Below are 11,302 nucleotides of genomic sequence, written 5' to 3' on the forward strand. Positions count from 1 at the left end.
TCCAGTGGTAAGCCTTCCCATCATTGTGGGGGAGGGGACTTCGAAAGAGGTCCTTTGGAAGTTGAGAGTTTAATTATGGAGAATGCTTATTCATCAAGATTAGAGTAACCAGGGGCTCCCCACAGTTAGGTCTGAAGCTGAAACACTTCCAGAGAATCAGGGTCCTTCCAGGGTCTCGGCTGCTAGAAGAAAACTATTAAACCCTTCCAGTTTAATAAACTGCTATTTTATTAAAATTAAAGTTATTTTTATTAACTATTATTATTAATATTAATATATTATTATATTATATCATATTATATATTATATGTAATATAATATAATATTATACATTAATATTATATAAATATATTATTATATATAATAAATTATTAATATTAATAATAACTATTACTATTAACTATAAAACTATTAAACCACTCCAAGGGGAGCAGTCAACAGATAGGGAAACTGCTGCTGCTGATGCTGCTAAGTCACATCAGTCGTGTCCAACTCTGCGACCCCATAGATGGCAGTCCACCAGGCTCCCCCATCCCTGGGATTCTCCAGGCAAGAACACTGCAGTGGGTTGCCATTTCCTTCTCCAATGCATGAAAGTGAAAAGGGAAAGTGAAGTCGCTCAGTCGTGTTCGACTCTTCACAACCTCATGGACTGCAGCCTACCAGGCTCCTCCGTCCATGGGATTTTCCAGGCAAGAGTACTGGAGTGGGGTGCCACTGCCTTCTCCGATAGGGAAACTGAGGACCCAGATAAGCAGCAAAAGCATCCTGAGAACTGAAATTCCTCTTCCCTAGTGTCTGACTCAGCTGGCCTTCTTGGCATCACCAGCAGGCCAAGAGTTCAAAAAGCAGTCTGTTTATGGGAAATTTGGAGACAAGATAAAGTGTCTACAGTAAAAATGACCTTGAAAGTCCCCAGCATTATAGAAACTGGGCTTCATCCTCAGAGAGCAGTGTCTCATGTTTGGCAATACTTAGCTCTTTGTTCTGCTGCTCACATCTCCCTTCCCGCTCCTCTCTGATTTCTAGATGCACCTTCAGGTCTAGGGCCCCCTCCTGTTTTGAGATCCCCTTTTCAGCACCAGTCCCCCAAGGTATCTTGGCTGAGAACCACAAACACATCTTTATCAAAGGTCATGTTAAGTCTGCGGGGGGAGGAATTCCTCTCCGGTGGAGAAGTACGATGAGTGAACATCGAAGGTGACCTTCAAGGCTGCAAGCGGTGTGTGTACAGGGGTGTTGACAGGCGGAAGTGCGCCCGCTGTCAGGTGGGGGAGGGGACACACTGCTTCTGCATCTGCCAGGACTCCGCTCTGGACTGGGGCTGGGTCAGCATCCCCCATAAGGCTGGGTTTTGGCTTTTTCATCTGATTCAGGTGGAAGAAGACTACCCGTTTGAAAAAACGGAAATCAACTTTTGGGCCGAGACCCTGATCTTCGTGAAATACCTCTACAAGCACCTCTTCCGCCTCCTCTGTGAGTCCAGAGGGTGTCCCCTCAGCCCGGAGATGCTCCGTCATTTTCAAAGGACTGCATCGGAGCAACGTCACCTCCTTTCCCAGCTCTTCAGAGTGCTGCCTCCCACTGCTGAGTTTTTGAAGACGGCGGAGTTCATGAGACTGCGCATTTGGGAGGAAAGGACTTTGGCTTGTCTGAGGCTGCTGGCCATTCTGGAAGGAGAGGAAAGGGAGGACACCCTAGTTCTCAGGGCTTTGGATTCTTCTACAGCAGCGAATCAGTTAACACTTCCGAGAACAGAAACAGCTTGTTGAAGGATTTGTGGGATTGGGATGGGGTGGGTTATTCCTCCACTCAATTAATAGGAAAATGTTCAACAGAAACTCCAGCATCTTCTCCCCCTTCACACCGCGCCCCCTCCCCCCATCTCCCTTCTGTGAGTCGTCTTCTGTCCCACAGAGGATTTTTTCTTCGGTTCAGTCATTCAAGGCAGCCTCGTTTATTGCAGCTACTGTAGGAAGTGAGGCTACCACAGTGAATATTGACTCTGTTCCCAGGTGCAGGCCACCTGCAGGCCTGAATTAACCTTTCTCATCCCCCAGGACCTCCAATGTCCAACCAGAGCCAGCCTGCATTTTCCTCTGAATTGACTACACAGAATTGGGTTTTAAGACAAGATTCCCCACCCCACCCCCCATTTTTGGCTGGTTGTAAGAGTTGGATTAGTCAGCAAACAGCCCACTTGGTCTGAATTTCAAATTTTATTCAATTTTAGTGAAGTAAGAAATATGTTCCAAATGTTGGATCCTGGGAGAATTAAGCATTAACTTCATACAAATAATTTTGTTTTTAGTGTCTGCATGTTTAAGCCTTCAGTGACCTGCACATGCCATCCTAATTATTAAAAGAGCCATTACATGCTCCTACCCCTGACCCCCAATGTAAGAAATCATATTTTACCACCCACTGAAACCATAGCCTCTTGGCTGTTAGAAGGAACCTGGGAGGAGTCAGAATAAATGACTTATTTGATGTCTACGCTGTTTACTATCATTTTCTTGGTTGCAAAAAGATTCTTACTTAGGATCACAGAAAATATTTATCCATTTTAGTGATTTAATATACAAACCTTAGGATTTTCTGCTTTTCTAAATCCAGCCCTCCCCACTTCCTCAGACACCCAGCAGGTGTCGCTATTGCATACGTTTTGCTGCTGATTTTGTTTTTCACTGGCTTACCGTTTTTAATTTGTAATTTCAAAGTGTCACCCAAAGACAATTATCTTGAAACTCATAGCCTGGATAGGTCATAACCTCATCCACGTTAACTTCATCCTAGTTATCTGAAGAAACCATTTCAGTAAGTGTATGTACACTTGTTTCAGCTTTTAGAGTCTAAAGATTTTAAATACTTCACAGGTGAGCAACCAGTTAGAATTATTTTATTGATGTTTGAGGGTTTGATCAAGCAGTTTAGCAGGGAGAGGGTTTGGTATGATCATTTCCTACTGCAGAAAGATTTATATTTCAAATATAATTTGTTTCTTTTTGAAAGAAAACCACCTAACACTAAAAAATAGAGCCTACTAGTAAAGAGCTGTAGGAAGAGGCATGCAAAAAAGTTAATTTAGTGTCCAAAGTTTTGTCCTAAAGAGAACAGAAATTCCCTGGTGGTTTTGCACTATTCACCTCAAAATGTGTTGTGATCCTGAATTAATTACCTGGTTAGGCATCTGTGTAGCCCACACTTGATGGAAAGTTGCCAGCTTAACATTTCTTTTTGTTCTGAGAAGACATGGCTGGTGAGAAGTCAGGTAATTGTTGGTACAACATAATGATAACCATGGTAGAATAATTATGAAACTGGCTCTAATAAAGCTCAGCTCACTGGAAAAGGCCAGCATTCCTTTTTTCTCCATTTAAAATGAAATAAAAGCAGTTATATGATAATAAAAATATTTCTACCAGCAGGTATTCTGTACCAAAGCATGTACCATAGCATGTTTACATGCAAGCTCCAAAGTCTTCTACCCAGCTCACAAAGTGGGTGTTCTCATAGGTGTTGACTGGGAATTACCCGATTTTGATCTTGGCTGGTTGTAGCCAGCTTGGGAGTACAGGAGAGACAGATGTTTCCACTGGTTTTTGTATCTGAAATGTTGTCACTGACCTTCAGTAGCAGAGGTGGTGGCCTGGGAAATGGCTGTTTCACACTTTACTGATGCATTCCCAGGGGCAATTCAGAATACCCCACTGTCAGAGCCATCCTCAAACTCTTGGGTTCATTTCAACAAAGAACAAAACAGGGTCAGGGTTCTTGGGTGTTCCAGGCTACAAGTCTCCACCAGGATTGCCCAGCCTTGTCTAACCATCAGTGTAGGCTGGGTGGTGAGACTAAAGCAGTCACTTCTTCTGAGGTCACTGCCCTTGGCTCCAAGCTGGAGGGTCCAAGATTTGGTGCCCTCTCAGCTCTGCATTCACCATTCTTTGGACCTTCACCCATCCAGCCATGCCCCAGAGGTCTGACTTGCTCCATTTTTTTGCTTTGTCAATTTGTTTTAATAAATAAGATGGAATATACTTGTTTATCTTTTAAACACCATAACTGGTAACTCATTTGCATTGGCACCTTGACAAAAGGTGTAGATTAGTAAAGCAGGAATTATGTTAGTTTTACAAGGAAACCCAGGTGCCCAAGTGATTATGTGATTTGTCTAAAACCATGTGGTTTATAAGGGAAGGAGGCTGAACTCCAGCCTTATGATTCTGATCCTAAAGTCCTTGCAGCCCTGCCTTGGCTCAAGCACCCTGGATGGGTGGAGAGTCCAGCAGTTGGCTCTGCATGCAAGCTGAACTTGAAGGAGTTGGTTTCCTGAGAGACAGGCCTAGTTCATTCCTTCCCAGGGTACTGAGAGGAGTGAGTGCAGCGGAATGTAAATAAGCACAAGGAAACACAGCCAGAAATAAGATCAACTGGGCAAGGGGGCGTGGGTCGCGGGAGCTTCTTTCCCTGGCAGGTACTGGACCTTCCAACTTAGGCCCAGTAACAGCCTAGGCTGCCAGGTGTGCGAAATCATGGGCCGGACTCCAGCCTTTCAGAGGCAGCGTCTGCGTAGACGGGAAGTGTCCTGGACCGGACCCCAGATCTGACAGCGGCTTAAGCCTCACTGGGTGCTGGGGCGGGGTGGTGTCTGCCTCGCACTCGGAGGGCACCGGTTGGCAAAATCTTATACCAATGCAGGCTTCTGGGGTGTGGGACTGGCAAGAGAAGGTAAGGCGAGCCCACTAGGCGAATCTTCGGTGCCCAGCCTTGCCTGGCTGCGGGTCGGCCTCAGCGGGAGCCCGCAACCCAGGACGAGCTAAGGCAGGGTGCAGCGCCCTAAATGGCCAGGGAGGGTCTAGGAGGGCGCGCCAGGCCAAGGTTGCGGCGGACGGGAGCCTCGGCTCGCAGCTGTACCTCGACCCCCAGGAGGACTGGGGAAAGCCGGACAGACCAGCAGACGGACAACGCGGCGGGAAGTGGCCTCCCTGCCTGCGCGGCTCTCCTGGCCTTTCCTCCCGTCCTCCCAGCCGGCTCTCCCGCCCGGGACGCCCCGCGCCACTCTGCGCCTTTGGCCCTGGCTCAAGGTCTTGTGATGTGATTAGCAAAGCCAGCGCCTTGTCCTCAGACACTCAGCCCTGCCCGGCAGGCCTCGGCATTCAAGCCCTGTTTACTGCAGTCTGGGCGGGAAGAGGGGCGGAGAAACGCGCCCAGGCTCCTCCGGGAGAGACTGCCCAGGCGGCCGCCCGCGTGGCCGCTCCCGCCCCCACCCCCACCGCATCTCCACGTGCAGTCGGGACGCAGCCACCACCCGTCAGACTCCGGCCCAGAGTCCCCGCCCCCCGGCCAGAGAGCCCTTTGCAAAGCCGCCGGGCCGCGCGGACGGTTGCAATATTCTTGCACTTTGCAATTCCCGCGCCCAGTATAAAACTGAGAGTGGGAGATAAAAGCTCCGCAATTTCGCCAAGCAGGATCGGGCGGGGAAAGACACGTTCAGGGCTGCAGAAACCCGGCCACGTTAGACGTGCTGGGGATTTCCGACAGAACAGCCCCAGAGGAGGAGAGCCGTATCTTCCCGCCACCAACCAGCAGCACCCCTCTCGGCCGAGATCTCCATGCCGCCCCGGGCGCCCAGGCGGCCAGCCCCGCCCCGAGGCCTCTCCGTCCCCTCCCCCAGAGGAAAAAAATTGGCGGCGGCCAATGGGAGGCCAGGAAGGCTCCTGACGTCCGCCAGCGGGCGGGCAGCGTTGCCTGGAGACCCCGGCGGGGTCAGCGTTCTGTCCCCTCCCCTGGTACGCCCGCCCCGGGGCGGCCGCGCTCCGGGGGCTCTATATAGGGCGCGCGCTCGCGGGCCGCTGAGTTCCACCAGTCCGCGAGCTGCCGTCGGCTCCGCGCGGGGGGGCGGGCCGGGCACCCCGGGGCGCGGAGGAGCGCTCTAGCTTCACTCTTCTTTCCCCCCAACTCCGCACTCCCGGGCACCCTCAAACCAGTCCGCGCTGCTGCCCACGCTCCCTCTTTTCTCGCCCCCCAGCAAACTTTCGGTCCCTCCCTCGCCCCTCGCCCGTTACTCGTCGTGGCTCGGGCCCGGCCGCGCCGCCCCGAGGGCTCCTCCGGATCTCCCAGTCTGCAGCTCCGACCATTAGAGGATCCAGAAACATGTCGACCACACTTCTGTCCGCCTTCTACGATATCGACTTCTTGTGCAAGGTACGCGGGTGAGCAGGGAGCCCATCAAGTTTTCAGGCTTGGCCTTCTGTCCTCGGCTTTGGGGGTTGTCTTCCCGCTCTGACTTTTTTAGATTCGGGAAAAATCCCAGAGTTTGCACTGCTGCTCGAGCCTGGGGGCGGGGAGAAGGAGCAGTTGGGAGGAAAGGCAGAAGGGAGTCGCTGTAGCTGTTAGTTTCTCCGCGGCCGACCACAGCCACGCTGCCCGGGGCTTCCCGGACGGGGTTTGCGCCGCCCAGGCCTGCGGCCCACGGCTGAGGATCACATGTCGCGACGCAGCGCGGCCTAGGGTGGGAGAGTCCGGCTCCTCCCAATGCTAACTTGATTCTTGTGCGTGTTTAAGGGTGGAGGTTGGGCCGAATCGAGATCCGAAAAAAGGAAAAAGAATCGGAGGGCTGGTAGTGGCTACTCGGCAACTCGTCCCAACTCTTCCCTCCTCCCTTTTCATCCCTTCCCCGCTCCCCTCCTCTTGGCAGACGGAGAAATCCCTGGCCAACCTCAATCTGAACAACATGCTGGACAAGAAGGCGGTGGGGACACCCGTGGCCACCGCCCCCAGCTCGGGCTTCACGCCGGGCTTCCTCCGACGGCACTCGGCCAGCAACCTGCACGCACTCGCCCACCCCGCGCCTAGCCCCGGCAGCTGCTCGCCCAAGTTCCCGGGCGCGGCTAACGGTAGCGCGGCGGCCGGCGGCTCGGCCTCCTACGGCACCCTCAAGGAGCCGTCCGGGGGCGGTGGCACCGCCCTGCTGAACAAGGAGAACAAATTCCGGGACCGCTCGTTCAGCGAGAATGGGGAGCGCAGCCAGCACCTCCTGCACCTGCAGCAACAGCAGAAGGGGGGCGGCGGCTCCCAGATCAATTCGACGCGCTACAAAACTGAGCTGTGCCGACCCTTCGAGGAGAGTGGCACCTGCAAGTACGGCGAGAAGTGCCAGTTCGCGCACGGCTTCCACGAGCTGCGCAGCCTGACGCGACACCCCAAGTACAAGACCGAGCTGTGCCGCACCTTCCACACCATCGGCTTCTGCCCCTACGGGCCGCGCTGCCACTTCATCCACAACGCTGATGAGCGGCGACCCGCGCCGTCCGGGGGCGCCTCCGGGGACTTGCGCACCTTCAGCGCCCGCGACGCGCTGCACCTAGGCTTCCCGCGGGAACCGCGGCCCAAGCTGCACCATAGCCTCAGCTTCTCGGGCTTCCCGTCGGGCCACCACCAGCCCCCTGGGGGCCTAGAGTCGCCCCTGCTCCTAGACAGCCCCACGTCGCGCACGCCGCCGCCGCCCTCCTGCTCCTCGGCCTCGTCTTGCTCGTCGTCCGCTTCGTCCTGCTCCTCGGCCTCGGCAGCCTCCACGCCCTCCGGCGCCCCGACGTGCTGCGCCTCTGCTGCGGCGGCGGCCGCGGCCGCGCTGCTGTACGGCACCGGGGGCGCGGAGGACCTGCTCGCCCCCGGCGCGCCCTGCGCCACCTGCTCGTCGGCCTCGTGCGCCAACAACGCCTTCGCCTTCGGCCCGGAGCTGAGCAGCCTCATCACACCGCTCGCCATCCAGACCCACAACTTCGCCGCCGTGGCTGCCGCCGCCTACTATCGCAGCCAGCAGCAGCAGCAGCAGGGCCTGGTGCCCCCCGCGCAGCCCCCGGCGCCGCCCAGCGCGCCCCTCCCTGCCAGCGCCGCCGCGCCGCCCTCGCCGCCCTTCAGCTTCCAGCTGCCACGCCGCCTGTCCGAGTCGCCGGTGTTCGACGCGCCCCCCAGCCCCCCAGACTCGCTGTCGGACCGCGACAGCTACTTGAGCGGCTCCCTGAGCTCGGGCAGCCTCAGCGGCTCTGAGTCCCCCGGCCTTGACCCGGGTCGCCGCCTGCCCATCTTCAGCCGCCTCTCCATCTCCGACGACTGAGGCAAGAGGGCGCCAGTGAGGAGGAGGAAGGGAAGGCCGTTCTGGGGGTGTTGGAGGGCGCCCCTGCTTAGGGGCAGGGGGGCACAGGAGTGTGGGGGGTTACATCGGCCACAAGCAGACTGCAGGCTGTGCCGAGCACTTGGACTCGAACTTGAGTGCCGGGAGGGGCCCCCACCCCTCCCCTTTCGGTTCCCTCTTCGTTTTTTGTTTTTTTATTATTATTATTATTTTTATTATTATTACGAAGTTTCATTCTTGTTGAGCGGGAAAAAAGCCAACGAACTTTTTGTATTGATGAACAAAAGACTCACAACAGAGCAGTTGTGATGCGAATAGAACAAAAAACCAAACAACAAACTTTTTTAGGTCTCCGATGAGCTTGGGATTTTAGGAAAAATCAACCCAGCACCAGCAGCTATCAACCACCATTCCATATCTTCACTTGAAAAGCATTAGTTACAGTCCAGATGTCGGGACTCTTATCTTGAGAGAAGTTCCTAATTGTTTGTCCCAGACCAGTGTAAACAAACCAGCCAACCACCGCCTTGCTAAACCTATAAGCTTTTAGAATCCAATATTCTGCCAAGAATATGCCTTGATAGTAGACCTCAGCTCCATAGGTGTTTTGTTTTTTAACAAAGTTATATATGTCTGGAAAAAAAAAACCCTTGCATTCCAAAGTTTCATACTGGTTACTGGTTTCATTGCTACCACTTAGGGGATGTTTAATTTAGAACCATTTTGTCTGCTCTTTCTGGAAGCCTTGGGCAGAGCTTAGTTCGTAATTGTTGGGGAATAACTGCTGAATTTTTAGCTGTTTTGAGTTGATTCGCACCACTGCACCACAACTCAATATGAAAAAAACTATTTAACTTATTTATTATCTTGTGAAAAGTATACATTGAAAATTTTGTTCATACTGTATTTATCAAGTATGATGAAAAGCAATAGATATATATTCTTTTATTATGTTAAGTTATGATTGCCATTATTAATCGGCAAAATGTGGAGTGTATGTTCTTTTCACAGTAATATATGCCTTTTGTAACTTCACATGGTTATTTTATTGTAAATGAGTAAAAAAAATCTTAATTTAAGAGATTGTATGTAATATTTATTTCATTAATTTCTTTCCTTGTTTACGTAAATTTTGAAAGATTGCATGATTTCTTTACAGAAATCTATCTTGATGCTGTGGAAGTAGTTTGAGGAATATCTTATGAGTTTTTCTTAGAATGTATAATGGTTGTAGCCCATCCAACTTTAAAAGAAAAAAATGACCACATTGCAATCAGGCTTACATGTGGCATGCTTTTCTCATTCCAACTTCATAAATTAGCAAAAGATGTTTTTTGTTTGCTTATTCCACCAGTTCTACTGTGACATACTCTGCATATAAAGACATGTAGCAATAATGGGGGGGGGGGGGGAGGGTAATCTCACAGTGCCTTTGGAAGGGCCAGAACTTGCCTTAAATTTTCTTCAACCAAATAAGTATTTTGTCTATTAGTGCTTGAGAGAATCTGAATGTAGGATGGGTTCAACTGCACAAAAGGAGAAGATTTTTACCACTTTTTTTTATATAGATATAAAGTGAAGAGGCCACCTCTTAGTGCTAAAATGGTATGTAGTACATGAATATGCCTTGTTTAATTACAGAAAATTCCAAAACTTGTACTATTTTTTTTCCCCGTGTGGAAAGGCAGGAATGCTTTTCTGGACAGCGGCTGAATGAGCAGTAGCTTTAGTTTGTACGTAGGTACAGTTGGAGCACTATGTATGTATGTATTGTGGACTACTTTGACAGAAGTAGGTATTTTGAATGTAACAAGGTTAAGTCAACTTGAGTTGTAATATATTTGGGGAATCAGTTCACTACAAATTGTGACTGTAAACATTGTACTGTAAATGTTTTGTAGTTTTCCCCCAATAAAACTTCTGGGAAAAAAAAAAGGTATTAATGTGTAAGAAAGCTTCCTTTTTTAAAATGGGGATACCTACAGAGCTTTCTAGCTTCCCACCACTGTCAGGCATTGCCCAGGTCTTAGAGAGTTGGGTGCTAGGGTTTAGAGGGCTGGCAGAGCCCGAGTTCAGAAGAGCTTGTCTCCCTATGTGTTTTAATAGCAAGTTCTTTCAGCTGAAAGAAAGTAATTTAGACTGTCAAGGGCATTAGTTTAGCTAGCTGTTCCCTTTGCTAATAAGATGCATCCCCGAGTTGGCTGACTGGTAGCAGGTCCTGGCTGGGAGGCCTGAGGGGTGTGGCCCGCCTGTGAGTCACCAAGCGATCACGTGTCCGCTGTGGCAGCTGAAGGTCTGGATTTTTTTTTTTTTTTTCCAATGGGACACCCGGGAAACAACTGCTTGGGTGAGGAGGGTCTTGCCAGCCCCTGGCTGAATTGGGGGTGGGAAGTTAAAGCCCAGCCTTTCTGGGCCAGAGAACCAGGGTTTGGCCTGGACTTTGGAAAGCCTGGTTGTGCTGAGGACGGAAAGAGAAGGAAGATTAAACAAGTTAAACTTATATCTGGGTAGTGTTTGTTTATGTGGACGGCTTCCTCTGGGAGTGAGCACACACGTTATTTATGCAAAAGGATTAGTGTTTGTGCTTGAGACTAATATAAGCGGCCAGAAAGCAAATTCAACCCAGGTCTGGAAAAAAGGAAGGATAAAAAAAAGCTTTCAATCTCTCTGCTGATTCTCACACAACTGAACAAAACCCGAATATGGTTCTTTGCTACAGTTGCTTTAAAGCTTAAAAATGTGCTTCATAAAACAATTCCTGTTTTTCCTTCTCTACCCCTCACCCACCCCTAACACACACACAGTTCACTTTTTCCAAAGTAAATAGCTTTAACAAAAGTTTGTTTCCTCATCTGCAGCAACTGGGTTCTATCACTCTACTCCCATCCCCTTGACCCTGTGTTCACTGGGGTCTCCTGAGTCTCACAGCTGAGTCTGGTTGGGTGGGGGTGATCAGTGGAGCCCGCCTGGCCTTGAGCAGCTGCTTCACGCTAACAGTGATTGCGCTGGTGTTAAACTGGAGCGTTTTGGTGCTGGGTGCACGCTGCCAAAGGGGATCGGGAACAATTTCAAAGTTCCAAATGCCTGGCCCCTGGCTGAAAGCTTCAGCGGTGGGGGAAGGGAAGCTTGTGGCCCTGGAGGACTGGACGGGTGAAAACCTGCGGGCTC

At 51.0% G+C, this 11,302-nt stretch overlaps 2 protein-coding genes across 6 annotated transcripts in view; both read left to right on the forward strand.

Moving 5' to 3' along the window:
• The window catches only part of THADA (THADA armadillo repeat containing), a 327,909-nt gene extending 325,413 nt beyond the window's left edge, over window positions 1–2,496 (forward strand). For all 5 annotated transcript variants that reach the window (XM_043918136.1, XM_043918140.1, XM_043918139.1 and 2 more), the window contains one exon: window positions 1,377–2,496. In XM_043918136.1, the coding sequence (XP_043774071.1) occupies window positions 1,377–1,772 (396 nt within the window). In that variant the 3' untranslated portion in view covers window positions 1,773–2,496. The remainder of the gene's footprint in view (window positions 1–1,376) is intronic.
• Window positions 2,497–5,815: 3,319 nt separating this feature from the next.
• On the forward strand, window positions 5,816–10,073 carry ZFP36L2 (ZFP36 ring finger protein like 2). The gene is made up of 2 exons (XM_043918141.1): window positions 5,816–6,204; window positions 6,698–10,073. The coding sequence occupies exons 1-2, from the start codon at window positions 6,154–6,156 to the stop codon at window positions 8,114–8,116; spliced, it is 1,470 nt and encodes a 489-aa protein (XP_043774076.1). The 5' UTR covers window positions 5,816–6,153; the 3' UTR covers window positions 8,117–10,073.
• Window positions 10,074–11,302: the final 1,229 nt, after the last annotated feature.

The sequence above is a fragment of the Cervus elaphus genome, chromosome 11 (assembly GCF_910594005.1).
Source record: "Cervus elaphus chromosome 11, mCerEla1.1, whole genome shotgun sequence".
Taxonomy (NCBI): Eukaryota; Metazoa; Chordata; class Mammalia; order Artiodactyla; family Cervidae; genus Cervus; species Cervus elaphus.